At 39.5% G+C, this 22638-nt stretch overlaps 1 protein-coding gene across 1 annotated transcript in view; it reads left to right on the plus strand.

Moving 5' to 3' along the window:
* Positions 1–1286: 1286 nt before the first annotated feature.
* LOC117293547 (TBC1 domain family member 19-like) overlaps positions 1287–22638 on the plus strand; it is a 33642-nt gene continuing 12290 nt past the window's right edge. The window contains exons 1-7 of the mRNA XM_033775905.1: positions 1287–1418; positions 5488–5605; positions 7138–7210; positions 10222–10343; positions 16410–16484; positions 18424–18487; positions 20799–20956. Coding sequence (XP_033631796.1) covers positions 5501–5605; positions 7138–7210; positions 10222–10343; positions 16410–16484; positions 18424–18487; positions 20799–20956 — 597 coding nt within the window. The 5' untranslated portion in view covers positions 1287–1418; positions 5488–5500. The remainder of the gene's footprint in view (positions 1419–5487; positions 5606–7137; positions 7211–10221; positions 10344–16409; positions 16485–18423; positions 18488–20798; positions 20957–22638) is intronic.

Genomic DNA, 22638 nt, shown 5'->3' on the forward strand with positions numbered 1-22638 from the left:
GTTGCAAACTTAAAATATCTTGGAAAAGTCATCGAACGAGTAGTGTCATCACGTATTTCTGACCACATTCATACTTTCGACGTGTTCCAGTCAGCATACAAGCCTTTCCATGGGACCGACTGCTAGACTTGAGTGCTGCTTTTGACACTGTTGATCATAACATCCTTCTCTCTCGGCTCCAGAATCACCTTGGCATAGAGGACACAGCCCTAGCATGGTGCAAATCGTATCTCCACAATAGAACTCAGCATGTATGTATTGCCACTGCGATATCCGACCCTGTTGTTTTGAACTACTCTGTGCCACAGGGGTCGGTACTCGGCCCGCAGTGGTTTACGCTGTACACTTTACCGATTCGTGACATCATCCTTAAATTTAATCTGAATTACCATGTGTACGTAGACGACACTCGGCTATACATCACGTTTGAAATGCATCCAAGAGATTCGACGTTGGACACAACAAAACTTCCTGAAGTTAAATGATGATAAGACAGAGTTCCTTTTATTTGGGTCACGTCAACAGTTAACTAAGGTTTCAGTGCCATACATCTCCATCGGTGATGCTCAGATAGCTCCCTCTCTGAAAGCTCGGAACTTGGGGGTTATTTTTGATTCATCGATGACACTTCAGCCACACATCAACAACATTGTTCGTTTATCATCATAACACATCAGGAATATAGGTAAGATTCGCAAGTACTTGGACAAAAGTGCCACTGAAAAGGTCATTCACGCATTTGTTACTTCTCGTCTTGACAACGGCAATGCTCTTCTCTACAGTCTTCCTAAACAACCAGATATCCCGACTTCAACGGCTCCAAAATACTGCTGCCCGCATTGCGACACTGTCTAGAAAATCCTGTTCTATCGCCCCATTCTGAAACAACTACACTGGCTCCCTATCTCTCAACGAATTATCTTCAAGCTGATGCTCATTGTCCACAAAGCCCTTAATGGCAAGGCTCCCCACTATATTTCTGAACTGCTTCAAGTTTACACCCCATCAAGGAATCTTCGATCAAGTTCCATGATTCTCCTCATTGAACCCAAGTCTCGACACTCATGGGGTGACAGGTCTTTTTCTTCAATTGTTTTATTTTCACATTATTAGGTGATAAACTACAACATAATATTGAAAGCACGCCCTCCAGTGCTCTGGAAAATCTCGCCCAAACTCTAGACTGATCCCACGATTGTGCTGTGCAAAAGGCGATAGCAAGACGTAGAAGGCGTCCAGATATAAGGCTCATAGATTGACACATGCGCACGCGGGCCATACAAACATTCTGGAAATCTTGACGGGGTTTGTTTACACCGTTTCTGTGCAACAAGTGCTCAAGAATTACCTCTAAATTGCCGGTTTCTTCTCGCTGAAAGTGTTTCGTAATAGTTGCAAGTGTCATAAATATTAAACGTAAGTGGAATTTCAATTGTTAAATGATGTAAACAGTTGTAAGGCTGTCAAGAAATATTTTGGAAAACATGCACAGTTTTGTGGGGTGGTACGTGTCTCTTCTGCGTGTGACAGTGACACTGACATGACAGTGACAGTCATTGACGCTGTGCACGTGCACTACTAAGTACATGAAGTACTGACCAGTGACATCGTCTGGCCAGGTATTTTTGTACCTTCCAATGACAGTACACGGACACACGTGCAAGGTTGCACCTTGCGGTTGTAATTGTATTGTACTGTCAAATTTTCAAGAGGTGCATTATAGTATAGCACCACTTCACAACAACTAAATAAAATTGTACTTGTTGAACTATGATTATGAATGTAGCTCAATCGGTGGAATGCCTCCTGCCTATAGCGATGACCTTCCCCATGTTTTTATCACTGCTTAAACAGTGCTAGGTAGAGTAGTAGCTACCATGGCCACCGCTGTATTTTTTTGTGTTTATTCCAAAAATATTAGGACTCTAAGTCGCATCAAAAAAGAAAGAGTACTGTTGTTATTTTTTAATTTATTTATTAAAAATTAAGCCTACTCCTCCATTTACATGTATTATATTTTTCTTACTTGTTAAATTGTTGTTTTGTTTTTGGCTCCCGATGATTTTTTTGTAAACAATTAAAATCAAAAATTCACGAGGTTGGTCTTGACTGGGTCAGGAAAATTCTGTATCCTGCCACCACTTTTTCAATAATTTTTACCAAAACCTAATAGGAACTTGTAATTTGAGTAAATTAGATACAATTTATTTTGTCATATGAAAAAGTAGTGGCAGGATACGAAAAGATTTTCGTAAGTCCCCCAAAACAGTCAAATGATTTGTTTAAATTTGCATCGGGGATAAAGAATATTATTATTATTATTTTTTTTACCCATACCCCGATGATGTGTGTTAGTACTGAGTATACAGTGCTAACACACATCGGTGTATGCGTGAAAACAAAACAAAATTAATACTAGTGACTGTGCATGTTTAATCCTTGCACGTACTCTGAATAACAAAAAAAGTTAGACCTATTGTTTATCTAACGTTACCCCCACTAGTATGACAAAGGTGTAAAGGCTTTTGGCACACTCCCATCCCTGCCCATCAGTCATGAAGCTTTACCTCAAGGCACACATCCCCATGGTTGGTATCCAGAGATTGCTTTCTTCCAGCATTTTAGACAGAACTTATTTTTTGCACACTGAATGCCAATTTTCAGTAGCAAATGGTGATTTCTTTTAGTAGCAACTGATTCACTTTGTGTAACTTATGCGCCATGCTATACAAGGGAATTGTTTCGGGTGCGGTAGTTTTCCACAACCTCTTATTACCACCCTTGAGTGCGAACAGCTGTTGAAAAATGTTTAAAAGTTATTGTAATAGTCTCTTTCAATTTGCTCAGAATTACTTCCGGTATGAATCGTGACCATTTTGGAATAGACCTACAATGCCATCTCAAAATCCGTCAGCGAGTGTCAAGGGTACGAAGAGAATTTGATATGTCCGTCTCAAATGTACATCTTAAGTACAGGCTACAAACAATGCAAATGAAATATGATGTGACCTGATACAATCTTTCATGCCATGAAGATGACATGAAGAGTCAATAAGGAACTTGAGAATTTTTTGAAATTCTTTTGCTATTGAATTTGCAGTTTGATTTGTTTGTCATCACTCATTCATGTAGTCACTAGCTCAGTGAGGAACTAAGGATAGTCCCTACAGAAATTGAATAAAGCTCAATTTTAGCGAGCTTCTCTTTTAAAGAAGGATACCCGAGACGTTTATCATATCCCCTGCATGTACTATTAAACGACCAAGACAAGGCTAGTGGAGCCTGTGAAACATGATCCTCTGTAAATAGTATTGTTTACTCATTTTAGTATCATCAGAACAGTGTGATTTTTATCAGTAGGTGCCTATAGCTCCATATATTTTTTGAGCCTGGGCAGCAAGTGCGACTAGTGTCGTAGTCGCGACTATTGATCGCTTAGTCGAGTCGCGACTATTGTTGCTTTAAATCTAGTCGCGCCTCTGTTTTTCAACTACTCAGTTAATCCTGCAGCCACAACTACTACAAAAATAGTCGCAACTACTTGTTCGGTTTTACCAATTGTGTCCCTCATGACTATTCTCGACGGCATAATTTACTTATGAAACGCTATCAGACTAAGCTGATAATATTAGACATCAGTGCCATAATCCTTCGATCTTTTCAGCATGAATTATACTAATTGCGCCTGCAGCAAATGCTATGCCGAAATGCATTTTTGGAATTAAAAATTAGGCGCGTGTCGAAGTTGTAACTATTTGAGGTGCGACTAGTCGTGTAGTAAATTTCACTAGCGTTTAAGGCAATGTTTAAAACAAAAATCATGTACTTCAAGTCAAGAGGTTGGTTCTTGAATCGATTACAGCTATACCTGTAACTTTGTCATGGCTGAGCGGTCTCGTGAACAAGACACAAGTTCTGGTGGTTAAATCAGTTTTGATCTTGCGAGACTAAAACCTGATGTTTGTAAGCAATGAAACACAGATGGAAATTTTCACTTTTTTCTCAAGACTTTTTAAATTTTATATGTCAGGTCACACACAGTTTGGATACTGGCAATTACCATTGTTACAAAATGTATCCACAATAATACAGATTATAATCTTATTTATTTATTGAGAACCAATTGTGTGAAGTGTTACAAAGATGTATGTTCTAATGGCTCAGAGGAACATGAGTCATGTGCACCCCAAGGACTCCATACCTTGATCATGCCCACTGTTGGTCGTTTCTAGCGCCTTGTACACTTAAAGGCACTGAATATTATTGGTAATTTACTCAAAATAATTATTAGCATAAAACCTCACTTGGTAAGGAGTAATGGGGAGAGGTTGAAAGTATAAAACATGTTTAGAAACGGCTCCCTCTGCAGTATTGTAGTTTTTGAGAAGGAAGTAGTTTTCCACAAAGTTGATTTCAAACCTCAGAATTAGACTTTGACTGGTCTCGAAATCGAGCATCTGAAAGCACACAACTTCGTGTGACAATGGTGTTTTTTCTTCCATTATTAATCTCGCAGCTCAGACTACCAATTGAGTTCAAACTTTCACTGGTTTTGTTATTTTATGCATTGTGGAGATACACCAAGTGAGAAGACTGGTCCTTGACAATAACCAATAGTGTCCAGTGTCTTTAAAAATAGCCCAGGGATCGAAGTTGTACAAATGAAATTATACTGCTGATGCTGGTTTTAGGTAAATTGATGTCTGTTGCTGTGCGATGTGCGTTAGGGAACAATGAACCAATATTTCTGTCAATAACCGCCATTGAATGAATTCATTCGACACTATTCATTTGCATTTAAAAAAAAAAAATTCCATAAATGGAAGTTCGCATCGGTGATAAAGATGATTAATTATGGTTTACCCATATAATACACCGAGGTAATTCAGTACTTTCCCGAGCTCTGTGAACAAAATTACAGGCATATTACTCGGATGTGATTCGGACCTATGACTTTTGCAATTCTAGAGCAGTGTCATACAATAGTAAATAACATGTACTTGTCTTTGCATTATGCCATCATTAAATAAGGGAATCAATGTGTGGTGAAGAGGTTTTCAACTGTTGGTTTAATCCCAACGAGGCCCGGTTCTTGTTAATTTTACCGAGACGAAGACCACTGCCTCTAGCTACCGGGCAGTCTTGGTGGTCTTGTTGGCAAGACACTGAATTGCAAAGGTATAACAAATTACTAGGCCTACAGCCAAAACACAAAGTCACGATAGTCAAAATATTTTCAAATGAGTAATAGCCTACAAGCTTAGCTTGTACATGTGTGTACATCTAGTGACTTAATGGTAGGAATGTTGATCATTTCAACGCTGTAAATTTACTGTGCAGTTGCTCTTTAAAAGCAGGCATTTTTTTATTTTTCATTCTTTTGATCCACCAGAATTTAAAGGCTTTATCTGGCCAAATTTGATAGCCATCTCCCAGATGCGATTCTAAATGTCATTAACCTCAAATTGTTCTCTTCACCTCAAGGTTTTCCCTGAAAAAAATGGCCAGTAATCTAACGGAGGACGACCAATCTGTTGTCATCGCCCACGTCGCCCGGGAGATTCGCAAATCACGGCTACATTTCCAGCTGAAAAGAGCAGCGCAGGTATAAACCTCTTTATTTTCCTCCGGTAATTTATTCTCTCTTTGTTTGGACAAGGTTACTTAGGGAGTGGGAAACAAGTCTCCAAGAGGCAAGGAGGGAATAATTTTTGTTTGAATTTGTTCAGCCAGCATCTTGAGCGTTGTGGTCACCTGTAAGGGGGTGTGTACATAACATATTTTCCATCTATGAGGACCCATGTTTTGCTCCGAAGTGATATTTTGATGATTGATTTGCGAAAAGGTCAGTCAACAACTTGATTGATTTTGAAACAATCTTCCAAAATTGTTTTTCGGGAATATAAGCTGTCACGATTTAAATGCTAAACCCACATGTGCGGTGCTTTAACTATATGTATCCACGTCCCTCAGGAATAAACTGGGACGGACGTTCTCTCCTTTATTTGTAGTCTAAAGTTACAAGACACCGCCAAATATTGTCTTCCAGTACATATTGAGAAAGTTCTGTCAGTTTATAAAAAAAACAATATTGTATAATCAGGAATTATACGCACGCCACGGAGGCCATGGCGTCCTTTGCCCCTGGTCTTGGCCTCCTTTGCCCCTGGTCTTGGCCTCCTTTGCCCCTGGTCTTGGCCTTGGTGCCCTTCAAAAAGTTCCCATTGACTTTATCAATGAGAGATTTATCAATGGAAGTGCCCTTTGCAATTTGGAAGTTTTATTCTACGCAATAAACTGGCGCACTTAAAACTCGGGGCATGCATCACTCGCATGTATTTCAGTTGATCAGAGCTCTGAGTAACCTCTTAATCTTATTTCTGTTTAAATCTGACTGCCAAAGTATTACGATCTTGGTAGTTTCCTCTCGTGATATTGGCGTGTCCAGGCCGAACAATCAAGCGCTGGTGTTTCTGAGTGTGGGTTTGAGTCCTCGTGGGTCAATAGGGACTTTTCGTTTTCGGCGACGGATGGTTCTGCGACGGTTGTTCAGCTAAACGTTGTCGTTTTCAGCACAACGAAGATTCATCCCAAGTACTGTCGTAGAAATTGAGGGACGACCGTCCTCAAAGCCGACGCATGCGCAGATGACGCCAAATGTCATCTTCACCGTCGCAGAACCATCCGTCGTTGAAAACGAAAAGTCCCTAATTTCACAAAGAGTTAGGACGAGACTAGTCCTACATGTAGGAGATATTTAAAACGTACATGTACTATGGCTAGTCCTAAGTTAGGACGAGTATCTTGATCTAACTCACGATAAGATTAGTATTAACTCTTTGTTAAATCCACCCCTGGTCTTATGTACTTGACACTAAGGGAATGAGTTTGCCCCAGTGATTCTGACAGTGGCTGCTAAAAGTACAACAGCACCTTCTACACCCTTACCTATAAGGTGCTAGCCTCACAATAACAAAGATCAAAACCTCTCTTTAAAAGTAATGTGCGCAACACAACACTCATCTCTGGAAGTCATCTTTATTCTAACCTCACTAAACTTTTGTGGAGGACTAATTGAGAAATGATTGGTATTACATTGTAAGTGTAAATCATTTTGACGTTTTATGTTTGTTTTAGGTCCAGGCAGCAAAACCCAGCATCAGATTGTCTGACTTACAGGATCAAGTAATTCAAGGCATACAGGAATCGGGTGAGAATGTTTATGAAATTTTTATTTCACTGGCAAAACCCATAAAAAAGAAAAACACGGTTATGCCATTTCTCGGGAAATAAGTTGCTCTTCTGGTCACTCAAAGTCCCTCGTGGGAATAGACGTACACTAGTTACCTCGTTGCCAGTCAATATGTGTTTTATAACACAGCTCGGTCTTAAAATGTCAAATAAGAACAGAAAAAGGAGTTTTGTAAGTGTTGTTCACGGTTCAAGTCAAGAGAGGGCGCTGTTACCGCGGGCACTATTTGCACTATTTGACTAGTGCCCGCTCTGGTACTATTCCCGCAGAACACGCGCTCGCATTCACTAGCCTATATGAGTTCATCCCACGTGACCGTGTTTCAGACACAGAATACAGAACAAGCAAGAGGTGTGTTATAATACTTGTTATAACACCGTCACCAAAGTGAAAGAAATGTGTGCGAGACATCTCTTTAAGGGATTGCCAATAAGAAGAAGAAGAAGATGTAGAAATTCTGTTGAAATAGCCCGTAGAGACACTATAGGCAGCACATTATATGGCTTATTATCTCCAGGGCGGCCGTTTTCACGGCCTCAATCTCTCAATGCCTCATGCATTCAGGCGACAGCGATGTATCGGAGGGCACTTTCAGCTTTTAATTGTACTAATGTTGTTGCTGCACTGCTGCCTCTGGGCGCACGAGGCACGCCATGATTCGACTGTCCATCACCAAGCATAACAAACTGTTTAGAGATCCGCTATGGCACGGATCGCTCCTGTCACCGGGAGGGCGCTGTGGGGGCACAAACACGCATCCTTCGGGATTGGATATGAGATCCGTTCCCCTGAAACTAGCGTTACAATACTGGACTATTGAGGTGTCAGCCAAAGAAAAACATGTATAAAAAAATTCTTTTGGATAAACTTTCTTTTCATTCACTAATAATGAAATCTTCTTCTGGGAACACAAACAAAATCTGCAACTGAGGTGTCAGTGAAAAAAAAAACCCAAGAAAAAACTTGATGACAACAATTCTTTTAGACACATTTCCGTTTCATTCAAAGCGGATGAAATATTCCTCTCGGGAACATACCAAAAAATCTGTCACTATTTTTGTTTTCCCCTCTTCTTTCCCTCTCTTCCGTCTTTGTAGAGAGACCATTCTGCTGGCTAAAAGCAGGTGAAAACATTGCCATGAACTGACAACTATTTACGCAGCGCAATAGCATTGAACCTGCCACATTTATTTAGTGGTGAACATTATAACATTACAGCAATTTTGTTTTGTTTCTGGGGGCACACTGGCTAGATTTAATTGCATTTTAAAAAACAGCCTGCTAACTTTATTTTTTTCACATGGCTGGTAGGAATTTTATTTTTGGCTTATTTTTTATTTTGGAAAAAAATGTAAATTTGTTTCATTAGTTAAAAATAACAGTGCTCGAGAAAGGGAAACAATAATTCCCACACCATTGAAAACATTCATCTGATACATTTGAAGTTAAAGAAGATTAAGTTCTTTTTCTCATATAAATGACAAATACAGTACTATTATTATTATTATTTTATTATCGGATGTTGGGGAGACTTCTGAGTTCTGAAAAGAACTGTCCGGCTTTTTAACCACTACCCGGGCGGAAGGTGTAGAAAATGTCTGGGACTACTACTTGAGCTTATAGGATCTTTAATTGACTGTACTATCGCCAATTAAATTCTAGAAATGGTCTTAATGTTTCGACTAGCTTGCTCTAGTCATCGTCAGGATACACACATGGTGTTAACGCAAACCAAATATTGTATACGTACATTGTTTTGATGATTTTGAATGTTCTTGAAGTTTCACTGGGATTAGTTCAATGGGAGACTTTAGAAGGCTGTGTCTGGAAAAATAACACAGAAACAGAAGTTTTCTTTGTTTTAGAATGGACGAGAAAGTGTAGATTCGTGAATAGAATGTACGAGCCGAAGGCGAGTACATTGTATTCACGAATCTACACTTTAGAGTCTATTCTCTGACTTAAACTGTTTCCCCAGTTGGTTATAGATAACAGTTTCAATGAATTGAGTTTCTCAATAGTAACAACACTAGTTATGTACATCTAGTTTCGTATACGTTAACAAATGACGGTTGGTCACATTTTATAAATATTTTACAACATATATTATCGAGGACAACGTCAGTCTGCTCAGCTTACTATGAACCAGGTTACTATAAAGTGATTTTTTTTTTATACTGGAAAAAGTTTTTGTAAATTGAAAGATAAACATATTCAGCTGGCCAATGTTTTGTTGCACTTCATACTATCTTCCAGTTTGGAAAGACAGTAATTTTCAAGTTGAACTCTTGTAATGAAAATACACTCAACTGTGGATTAAGTTAACGAATCTACAGTTAAGTGTAGATTCGTAAAAATAATCTACACTTTCAACAATAGAGTGACGTCACTGAAATAGTTTAAAGGTTGTTAACATTGGAAGCATTGAAAATATAATTTCTGGTTATGACCTCTACTTTGACTGTTTTCGTTGTACATAACAGTTTTGGCTGCTTCAGGCATTTTGATACAAGGAGCTTGTGGCCGTTACGGTCTCTTAAGGTTTATTCAAGGGCAATTTTTGTAATCACGTATAATAATAACACATTTATTCTTATTTAGCGCATTTCACAATAACCGTCTCAATGCGCTTTACATTAGTCCCCTGGTCATTGGGCCTATAACATTACTCTAATATTTCTTAGCTCACTGGGGAGTATACAACCTGGGCTACCTTTTATAGTGCTCTAAAGGCATTTTCATTCACAATAGCAACCTCTACCCTCGCAGGTACCCATTTATACCCCTGGGTGAAGAGAAGCAATTATAGTAAAGTATCTTGCTCAAGGACACTTGGTGTCACGACCAGGATTCAAACCCACACTCCGGTGACTTAGCCACCAGAATGTATAATTGAATCAGTCTTAACCTCACCTTTTTTTTCGTGAGGCCCCTATTTAATTGATTTTTTGTTTTTCTCCCTTCTAAAGGCTGGGAGCGGAGACTACACAATGCGGTGTACAGGCAATTGATGTTATACCCCAAACCAACCCATCCGAATACCCCGATTGACAACACCAAGGAACCTCTTGCCTACATCAGGAGAGCTCAGGTATGTATTAATTGACAATAAGCCTGAGCGACTGCTGTTAAAGTTGCTACTATTGATTGCTTAGTCGAGTCGTGAAGTCGCGACTACCGTTTTCAACTACTTGGTTAATTGTGCCATCGTGACTACTGCTACTACAAAAACAAAAAAACGGTTCATTGTGTCGCTTACGAGAACATGATTTACTTGCATTAAATGCATTATTACCCCTGATCACTGGGCCATATATTTCATTTCTTAAACTATCTCAGCTCCCTGGGATACAGCCTGTGCTGTGAGTTACCCGCGCTCCAAGCTAATCATTCACATAAACCATCTCTGCCCTCACAGGTACCCAGTTTACACCCCTGGGTGGGGGGAAGCAATGGTTAAGTGTCTTGCTCAAGGATACAAGTGTCAGGACCGGGAGTCGCACTCGCATCGCGATGATTTAACCACCAGGGCCCAATTTCATAGAGCTGCTAAGCACAAAAATTTGCTTAGCATGAAATTTCGGCCTCGTTCAAAACAGGATTAATTACCACCTAAATTTCCACATGATTTTCAGGATGAGCAAACAACAGCTGAATACCAGTGACAAGCAATATGCAACAAATGGAAATTTGGTTGGTAATCCTGTTTTTATCAAGTGAGAAATTTCATGCCAAGCAAATTTTTGTGCTTAGCAGCTCTATGAAATTGGGCCCAGAACTTGAGTCCGATGCTCTTATCTGCTCGGCCACGACACCCCCCATAAATAAAACAAATAATGAAATGGTTTGCATTCTCACGAGAGTCATGGTGAGAACATACTTTTCATTTGTTGAAAGATGGATTATGCTCCAATCAACTTGGCTTTGCTTTGTTGAATCGAACATTCCATATTTCAACCCATGAAAGTATTTTCACCGTTGCACTTCTGAACTCGTCCATTATTTGTGCACCAGGGTTCTCGCGAGAATTTTAAGAAAACTGAAGGGCATTCTGGATCCTGATATTTAAAGTTTTGTGCCGAAGCATGCCGAATTGAAACGAACTCAGATGATTTTTACTTTGTGTTTATCATTTGTTTTAAAAGCCCGTCTCTTAATTTTAATTTTTTTTATATACATATTATATATATTTTTTTAAAGGCAGTGGACACAAAATAATTATTAGCATAAAAAACTATTGGTTAAGAGGAAAGGGAGCTGTTGATAGTATAAAACGTTGTGAGAAACGGCTCCCTCTGATGTAATAATTTTTCGAGAAAGAAGTAATTTTCCACGAATTTGATTTTCAGACCTCAGATTTAGAAAGCACACAACTTCGTGTGACAAGGGTGTTTTTTCTTTTATTAATATCTCGCAATTTTGATGACCGATTGAGCTAAAATTTTCACAGGTTTGTTATTTTATGCATATGTTGAGATACAACAAGTGAGAAGACTGGTCTTTGACAACTACCAATAGTGTCCACTGTCTTTAATGCAAGCAAGTCGTGAGACACACGAGGCCTGAAGGCCACTTCAAGATGTGGGGTACAATCTATTAATTTTCGAGGGGCCGTTGCCACCTACTCCTGGAGCTTTATGATTGTTTGTGAATTTGATCCAAAGTCACCTCCCCCTCCCTTCCCCCCTAAATTCCCACAATCAAAATAATTATTCTTCTTTTGTATAACCACTGCAATTTGTGCGTATCAGTCGCAATCTGCGCGCATCATCAAGCAATTCGCATGTGTAGGCCCGATATGAGCACTAGCTTGGCATGGTTTGAACCCTGTATTCTATTAATCATGGTATTTTGATAATAATCTTAAAAACTGACTTTCTGGGGGCTGCAAATCAAATTCAAAGAAAGAATATCATGCCTGCTATCAGACTATCAGCAATTTATACCGATGCATGCAACGGTGAGCTAAATGGAGTTGTTATCTGCAAATTTGTCAATGGCACCTTCAATTTTAAATCATCCGCAACCTTTGATCTTAATTGCTTGGTTAAAGGGAGATGCTGGTCTATGAAGCATTTGTTTATGAAATGCATGTTTTGAAAGATGTTTTAAAAGTAGAATACAATAATCCACACAAGTGTGCCCAATCAGCATCGTTTGAAATGATACTAATCATAATAGTAATAATAGTAATAGGTATTTGTAATGCGCCAAATCAATCTAAACTGCTAAACATAATTATGTTCAAGGTGCAGCAGAGACAATGTAAGCAAGACATGATCATATTCAGTAAATGCTAATCAAACAATAATAAAAACACCATTTAAAAACAAAAACAACAACAACAACAACAATAACAACAACAATGGTTTTTCCTCTTACATTCCGAGTGTAGTCAAAAATCTTACTTTATGAAACGGCTGCTAGATGTTAGGTCACCATGTAACAGTGAAACCGCGCAAAAGAGGCATGTTAGGTCACCATGTACATGTAACAGTGAAACCACGCAAAAGAGGCATGTTTGTGGGGATCATTGTATTCTACTTTGAAAACATCTTTCAAATGATAAATGCATTTTATAACAAATAGTTTCAAACACTTTTCATAGACCAACTGGCCTGATCCATGGCAACATGTCCCTTTATGGATAAAGTAAAACCGGTAGCTATGTTTATCAATTTAATAGCAATCAGTGAAAACACTCAGGACAACCATTACTGTATGAAAACAAGGCACTGGGATCATAAATTAATCAAATTGAAGACTCCATTACCCAAAAAGTTTCCTGACCGCTTTAAATATTTTTAGAAAAAAAGCTTTGAAATGCTCGGCAGGTACAGGAGTAAGGGAGTAAGTCAATAAAATTCAATTTGCCCTCTCATTGCGATATAGTGGCGTGGCCGGAATACGTGATGCACTTGTACGTATAGGAAACTCAAAACTGGTTCACCGCTATTTTCCCTATTTGTCGAGGACAAAGAAAGCAAACATCTCTGCAAATATTGATAAGGCGGGCTGTTGCTTGACTGTAAGGAATAAGGTTCGGATTTGTGAGGTCGGTTGGTATCTGTTCCCGACGCTTTCATCGTGTTTGACTCCTAAGATTCCTGAAGAAGTAATTGATTGGCCACATAGAAGGGTCCGTTGGAGGCGTAGAGTGGGGGCGGCTGGTTACTTGCACTCCATGAAGCTTATTCTTGTTTAGTGGAACTGCATCGGTGTCCCTGACAAAAGGGCACCACGGCAGAAGGAATGGGGTGCCAGCGGCAATTAAATTGGGTTAATTTTTTGAGGGACTGGAATTGTATCGAAAGAACTGAACAAGATTCCATATCGGATCATATTTGTAAGGTACTATATTTTTGCCATGGTTTCCCTTAAAGGTAGGGTCATGGATACCGAAAAAGATGAAGGACCATTACAACTTATTTGTTTATGGGATTTGAGGCATTGCATTCATGGTGAGGTTTCAATATTGGTCTGCGATAGCACCATGTGTGTGTACTTGCCAGGTAGATTGTGCTCTTTTGAGAACTTGTCTTGCTTTATATTCTACTTTTGAGAGGCACTGTATGTGTTACCTGTTGATAACTAGTGCAAACTTTTTTGGGAAAGGATTCCATTGGAAGTATGGTTTGGATAATTTTACACCCAAAAACGCATGAATCATTTCTCAGGTTTCTGAGAGTTGGTATTTGTTCCCAAAAGCTGCGAATAGAGAAGGTTTGTACCCGTTTTCAGACATCGAGTTTGGTTTGATGGAGGGTGTCTTTTTTTATATTTTGAAAAAAAGAAAAAAGAACACAACAAAAACCGTAAACCCCTCCCCCCACCCAAAATATTAATTGAAAGCACCTATGTTGTGAGAATATTTGTGACCCGCTCTGTGAAAATTGGTCACATGTAGGCAATTTCAAGAATTGAGTTATATGCATGGCTGAAAAGAACACATCAGCAGCAGTAATTTGGTATGTGTCTAAGCTTTGGGGTGTATCGCGTTGCTGAGTTACTCCCGTTTGAAATTAGCCACTACACCATTTTTTGTGAAAAACGAATTACAAGTAAAATGATATTTTAAACTACCATTGTGTGCAAAAGGATACAAATTAGACATAAGTATGATCACAAAATTGTTGTATTCATAGCTTTATTGCGTTTTTTAAAAAAAAAAATTTAAATACATTTTCCACATTAAACTGTCCATAACTTAATATTGCATTGGGTGACATGTGACTCATTTTCACAGAGTGGGTCACATTTATGTTTTTCGTAACATCTACATGTAATCAGTGGTTTAAGGGCTTGGGTGTCATGACTACTCTAGTGAATCATCCATAAGACCTCGATACCGATCACCACTAAATGGCTCAGGAAAGACTCGCCATTTCATTCATGTCCAAAATCTTACCTTTACAATGTATGTTTATATTGCTAAATGTGAAAGGGCTGTAAATCCCCTAAATGTGACAACCAGGAAACTTCCACTCAACGTTAATACCTTTTAGTGTGCCCGAACAAATTTCAATTTCAAGGGAGGCATCATTGAATAATTCACATGTCAATCGGCATTCGTGCATGAACCGTCAAAACCATTTTCAATTTCACTACATGTAGATCTCCGTGGGGCGTGTTAATTGTTCACAATAACGCAATCTGGATATTTACATTGGACAAGTAATTTTCTCTGTTTTTTCATCTTGCACCATATTTTCATTTTTAGGCATTGCACACAATGTATTACGCTTAACATCATACATCATTAATGGGGTTCCCACACAAACCTCTCATGCAACAAACAGAGGCGGGTTTATAAATTGACTTTGGAGTTTCTGTGTGTTAGCAGAGATGTGATTTTTCTGTTTTTAACTGGGAATCTTTTATTTATCCCCGAAAAATGTTTTTTAAATTTAAGATATAAATTATAAAAACATAGAAGATCAAACAAATATGAACACCACAGATTGCACAGAAGAGCTTTTGAAACCATAGACCAAAGGTAAATGCGTATAAGCAGTCTTCGCAATCGCAAGCTTTTTCGCACTTTTTTTTTCCCTTTCGCTCACAGTTTAGTTTTTTTGTCAACAGCCTATCAAATCCCTGGTTAGTGGTTGCCAGCATGCCGAGTGTGTCGAGACAGACGCATGATCTGATTGTGCTTAGAAACCACGTGGAAAACGCTGGTAATTGTCAAAGACCAGTTTCTGCGACCAGTGTTACCCGACAGTACATGTACTTATCAAATCTGTCAATATTAAGCTCGGTGGTCGTTGGAGTCACAAGAAAATACTGACATTTTTTGATACTATACTTAAAATTAAAACATAAAAACATGTACATGTATTTGCTTCGCTTTGGAACTCGCCTTGCCTGGTGCATGTTTCCCTCCGTCCTACTCAGACAGTTTGAAGAGGAATATTAATTACTTCCTTTTATACTCCCCCAAGTTTTGAATCAAATATTTCTTTTTGTGTAGCCCCTTACCAAAAAAAAAATACAAACAAATACTTGTTTACACTATTGTAAAACATTTAGATTTGTACTCAAGGTTAAATACTTATTGCTTTACTCATGGCCTCAGTTGCCCCTGGTTGGCCTTGGTGCCCCTGCAAACATTTCCCCTTGAGTTCAAGATTTTCCATAGCAGTGCCCTTTGCAAAATGAAAATGGCCTTGCCCTTTCAAAGATGAACTTCAAGGCCTGGCATACCTTTCCAGATAAAGAGTCGGTTCTGTTTAAAAGTGCACTAATAGTAGAGGGATGTTAAAGTGGGTGCGTTCGATAAGCTTCCCTGCTGTGTGTCGACCCCACGGTACTCATTCGGGTAAGCCCCTGACAAGAGCTAATCGAACTGATCACTCACCCTCTCCTGGTGATGTCCTGCACCTGGGTCCAGCCCCAAGTGACCAGTTCCACAAGCAGGGTACTTTGGGCTGACCCTGGTGAGCCCCTGGAATGACGTCAAAGCTATTGAAACGTACCAAGGGGTCGATCCGGGGAGGCTAGTCGAACGCACCCAGTTTAAAACATCAGCTCTATTGTTGGACTAGAACAAATTTGCTTTCGTGACCAATTAAGTTGTACAGTCACTTTTAAATATCGATGATGCAAGCCTTTCATGTTAGATTTTTGTGTTTGTTTTTGGTTGTTTTGTGTGCAGTCGACCTGGGAGAAGCGGATCTTAAAGAGTTTAAACAGCATGTGTACAGAGCTTTCAGTGCCCCTAGCCAGAAAGGTAAGAAGGAGTGCTGCATGGAATGTCAATGAGGTACAATCAAAACCCCTGCTTTGGTGATTTTGGCACAGCGCCATTACAGGATTTCTCACTTCGGACGTAAAGCTGTAGGACGTTAATAAGTGAATCAATGTCTGGTGAAGAGGTTTTCAACTACATGTAGTGGTTTAATCCCAATGAGGCCTGGTTCTTGATAATTTTACCGAGACGAAGTTGAGGTAAATTATCAAGAACCAGGCCTCGGCGGGTTTTAATCCCAACGAGGCCTGGTTCTTGATAATTTTACCGAGACGAAGTCGAGGTAAATTATCAAGAACCAGGCCTCGGCGGGTTTAAACCACTAATTGTTAAATGATTTCTTTCAACACAACACCCCTGTAGCTATGAAATGGTAAAGCCCTCCGCCGCCCTCGGGTAAACAACTCCGCATAAGGGAATGCTGTGCGCGTCGCGCGTATCGCGTGATGTGGCACAACTGTTTCAGCCGTTGCTCTCGACCAATAGGAATGAAGAAACTGTCTAATAAGAACAGGTGCAAGCTCGCGTGTCACGCCCATGTTTCAACACCTTTTACCGGTCATAAACAAAGGTTTATACACACCCATGTGACGCGCTCTCCACCAATAGGAATAGCGAAACTGTCTGAGGTATTTATGAATGTTGTATAATGAGAGACTCGGTACACTTACATGTATTTAGAAGAGAAGAGGTTTGACACTGGATACTATTGGTATTTATCAAAGACCAGTATTCTCATTTGGTGTATCCAAACATCTGCATGAAATGACAAACCTGTGAAAATTGTGACTCAATTGGTCATCGAAGTTGCAAGAGAATAACAAAAGAAAAAACACCCTTGTTGCACAAAATTTGTGTGCTTTCAGATGCCTGAAAAAGGCTTCAGGTCTGAGGTCTTTTAATATTTGAGTGAGAAAAAACCTCTTTCTTAAAAACATGTTAAACGTCCGTTTAAATTCCTTGCTGGGTCATTGCCGTGGGATACAGACCCTCGCCTTCAGCTCGGGCCTTTATCACACAGCAACGACCCTGGCGGTTTTAAACGGCCATTTAAGAACTTCTCGCTACCCTTTTATTCCCTTATTAGTCAAGTCGATAAATAGGCCAGCTTCTCAAACATTTCTCCAGTCTTCTTACGATGACTTGAGCAAGCTAGTCAAAACATTGAGACCTCAAAAGCCTAAGTAGTAGTCCCTGCCACTTTTCTGAATTCCAGGTCGTAGTTTGAAAGCAGGACAGTTCTTTTCAGAACTGAGAAGTCTCACGAGACTGATATCCGGCTAGAAAATTCAGTTGGTTGAGCACTGGCCCGTTGGTCCGAAGGTTGCAGGTTCAAATCTTACTCCAGTCCAGGCCTGTCAGCTTAGTTTTTGAAAGGGTAAGGGCACCAAGGCATTTTCTTCCTGGTAGAGGGCACCCTAGATGCAGGGGGTCGAAATTGCCACTAGCCCGCTAGCCTGGGACTACCAGATTTACAGCCAGGCTACTCATTTCTCCAGTTTGATAGCCCGGCGGGCTAGCATGGCTAGTGGGAAAATAATGCAAAAATTAAAATCACAAACAACAATAAACTGTGCTGATGGTCCCTTGACTCAAGACAAACATGTACTGTGTTTTTCGGGCTACCAAAATATCATCAGGGCTACGAAAAGTTCTTGGTTATTAGCCCTGCTAACTACCATGAAAATACGCCTAATTTCGACCCCTGCTATGAGGAAATTGTAAACTTCTACTGGAGCATTTCAAGTGCACCAAGGCAATAAACAGGGGGGGCATGAAGGCAATCACCTTTGTTGTCTCCGTGAAGTATCAGGGCCTGCCAGTCAGTTTGTCTGTGTTCAACACAAAATTAATTACATCTTTACCCAGTCACTTTCCCTTGTGGTTAATTGTGTTAATTTGTTTTCCCCCACTGAAACAGAGACCCTTAGCGGAGCAGAAAGATTTAAAAGCAAGATGGAATGAGCTTGGAGCTGAGGAACCAGGTGAGTGGAATCCTCTTTGCCACTGTGGAAGTTTCATGGCCGAGCGGTTAAAGATGCTATGTCAGATTTTTGGCCGATTTGACCCCAAAATTTTGATTTAAAATTCAATAGGTATTTTGATGGGGGTCGAGAAAGTTACAAGCTTTCATTTGAGCCATTGCTCGAAAAAGTCTGCCAACTATTAGTAGCAGTGAAATAGAGTGCTCAAAATTAGTTGTCGGGATCCCGACAGTATATCACGTGTTTTATAAGAAACGTTTTAAATTTTTGTCATGGTTCCTGACCATTAAAAGTAAAAGTTAAACTTTTTTTCATAAGAGCGGGTGATACTCTTTGAAATACCATTCACTCAAAAAAAATCTATTTTTTAAAGTTTGAGGCAAAAAAATCTGACATACATGTAGCATCTTTAAGAGCCCCTAATTCAAACTCTGGTGTTTCTGATCAGCAGAGTGTGGGTTTGAATCCCCAGCCGTGACATTTAACCATTGCTCCGTCCTTCAGATGGGACGTTAAGCCGTTGGTCCCATGTGTTATGTAAGGCATGTAAAAGAACCCAACGTGCACTTATCGAAAAGAGAAGGGGTTCGCCCCGGTGTTCCTGGTCCGATCGGCAGCAAAGTGCGCCACAGCACCTTGTAAAACATTACATGGTGCTATCAGACTTAGGTGTCATAATTCAAACGAAGTCCCACATCTTGCAGGAAATATTGTATGTTACAGTGCCAGGAGTGTCACTTAGTGACGGACATGTGCGCTATATAAGAAGCCATAATTAGGTGTTAGGGCAACAGCCCGAACAACTCTTTGATTTTGTTCTTTTTTTTTTTTTTTTTAGGTGTTCGGGCAATAGCCCGAACAACTCTTATTCTTCTCGCTGTCGATTGTCCGCAAGAAAAAGCATAGATGCGAAGCTTGCATTAAGTTGAAACTTTGCACACAGGTAGACAATAACCAGTAGATGATACAAAAGTTTTTACGTCACGATGATGTCATCAGTTGACGAGATACACTAATTCAAAGTTTATTATTTCAAAAAATCATAACTTTTGATCTACATGAGGGATTTTTACAATCAATACATCATCGGAAAGGGCATTAAAAACTCCGTAAACGCCTCACAGACATGACCCCATTTGATTCTGTCTTCCGGCTCAAAAGCAACGTAAACCCCCCCCCCCCCCCCCCCCCCCGTTGGTATGTGCATAAACATCATTACACTTTCATACACACAACGTGTAGCGTATTAGCTGTGCAGGAGAGTCACGCTCCAGTGATTATCCATAGAGCGCGAAAAAGCTTCATGTAGAATATTCTTCGTTCAAGGCGTTAAACCTTTTGACCTTGTCTTCTGGTTTAAATCGAATTAATATTGTTTTATCTACGACAGTACTGCGTTGATAACACCGGTTCCCGTCCGATCACTGAAGTTAAGCAAAATCGGGCTTGGTCAGTACTTTGATGGGAGACCAATTGGCGACCAAATTTTGTATTATTTATTTTTTTATTTTATTTTTTTATTCTCCCATTAGCTTCGTTTTTAGTCTGTTTTCAAGTCGTTTTCAACAACAATTCCCTTCCGTTTAGTTAGTCTCTTCTCCAGTCGTCATTATGCATAAGTTCCTATGCTTATCCCCTCAACCACAAAAGCTATTTTGACAATCTACATCATATGAAAGGGCTTTACGTACGTAGTCTGTTTTCAAGGCGTTTTCAACAAACATTTCCCTTCCGGTTAGTTAGTCTCTTCTCCAGTCGCCATTATTCATCATTCACTTTTCCTCGACCACAAAAGCTATTTTGACAATCTATACATCATATGAAAGGGCCTCACGTACTTCACAAAAATTGGTATGTTGGTGACCTTTTCTTGACCTTTTGACCTTTTTAAACCGGAAGTGCCTGTAAAATGTTTTCACAGGATTGTTATTTTATATATAAGTTGTCATACACGAAGTGTGGGAATTGGACAATACTGTTTACCGAAAGTGTATAAAGGCTTTAAGTCTACAGGTCAGCCCTTGTACTTTAATATAAAATGTTCCTACTTTTTTCAAGGACCAGATATCATGCCTGGCAGGACAATGAGTCACTAGCTAGAAAAAAATTCTTTCACCTTTGGCCGATTTTACATCTATCAACTTATTACATGTACCTAGCTCGGATCATGAGCCATGTACTAGTTCTCCTTGAACATTTTTTATAGTTTCTCGCTGGCTGTACGTACCCTTCAATCAAGAACTCTGAGTGTCCGTCGAAATATGACGAAATATTTACATTTGCTGTCATCTTTTTGTTCCTATTCCAAAAGATTTAAGTGCCTTCAGGCCCGTGTACGCCCCCAAGGACTTCCTGGACATGCTGATCACGCTCAAGAATCCCAACTGTTCCCCAGGGCTCCATGTTGGGACCCTTCATGGCTGGGGGTTGATCCAGCTGCCACTCAAAGTCAGCAGTCTGGATGATCTGGTACGTATAGAGAATACTAAACGACGTTGCGATCCATAAATCAGGCTGACAGATGATTCATATGTTTGGTTTTTTTTTCCCTTCGTTTTTTTTGTCCTTCTTCTTAATCCCTTGTCAACCATAATGAGAAGGAAAAAAAATTATATCAAAGGCATAACAAATACTGTGCCAGGGGCTATGCGGACAATTCATGCCGTTTGATATTGCTTTCAGATATAATAGTGGTTAAATTTGCATCGGGGATAAAGACTATTCATTTTTGTTCTTAACAATAATATACACCGATGTGTGTTAGCACTGTATACTCAGAATAACTGAGTTCTGTGAAAAAATCACAGGCATATTACTCGGGTGGGATTCGAACCCACGACCTTTGCAATTCTAGAGCAGTGTCTTACCAACTAGACCACCAAGATTGCCCGGTTGCTAATGATATGTTTATAAGACACACTAGTTCAGTTAAAGGTACTGGAAACCTTTTGGCAGTTGTTAAAGACCATTATTCTTCCCCACTTGGTGTATCCCAACATATGCATAAAATAACCAATAGTTCTGTGAGAATTATGACTCAATTAGTCATCTAAGTAATGAAAACAAAACACACTATGTGGCACAAATTTCTGCCTAATAAACTGCTTCAGGCCTGAAGTCTGAGGGAGCCGTTTCTCCCTTTTGAACGAAACTTACATGTAGGTCATTTTACAATATAGCCAAAAATGTTGAGAATGGAAAGATACAAGGTTAACTACAATTTTCTGAAAAATAGTGTTCCAAGAAACGCAAATGACTTGAAAAATCGTTGGGGTAGCCACCCTTGGGAGCCAATCAGCATTGTTCGTCAGTACATCCTTCCCAGGGGTTAGTGACATGGTGCATAGGTAACGATACTCTGCGCTGCGCATGGTAGCGAGGCTGCAAGGTTACCTAACTGATGATATGTCTATAACTGTATGCAGTTTAGGGTAATCAAGTAAAAAATGAATAATAATTTGTTAAATGGAATCGTGCCCAAATACTTGAATTTTCACACGCATACGATACGGCGGGCTGCCCACGGTAGTGAGGCTGCAATAAAACAAAATGGGGCTGAATGAGATAATAATAGTCTGGTCCCTCTAAATGAAGTTAGAATACAGACTTTCATTGTTCACTTTGTTCACAGGGAACTAGACAAAGGTGACAGGACAGAGGCAAAGATTTGCATCTTCATATCCTGAGTAAAAATGTTTTAAAAAAGAAAAATATATTTTAGCACTTTTTTCAGAATGCATATCCTTGAAGCAAAACTTATTTGTTGTATGTACTCACCAATCAAACCTGTTGTATTGAGCTCAGTCTTTTGTTGCAGAATTCACAGTTTCTATATAAAAAAAAGAATGGACAAAAAGGATAGGTTTTATTTAATCGGCACATACATTATCTCGTATAGTATACAGGGGTTGTGTTTTGTCATACTACTGCAGTTAACACACAGGTTAAAGGAATGGTCAACATTGGGATTGTTTTCAAGTGATGTAACGACAATTTTCAAGAGAAAGAAATTAATGTGCAAAAGTGAGCGTGAACGTTTGGTTGGTTTTCTGCCATTCATCCATCAGTACATGAAGGTTCAAGTCTGCATGGGAATGGAAAAATGTCTTTAGGGGTAATTCAAGCAGATAATTAGCAATGCAATATTTTGT

Source organism: Asterias rubens, chromosome 8 (assembly GCF_902459465.1).
Source record: "Asterias rubens chromosome 8, eAstRub1.3, whole genome shotgun sequence".
NCBI lineage: Eukaryota > Metazoa > Echinodermata > Asteroidea > Forcipulatida > Asteriidae > Asterias > Asterias rubens.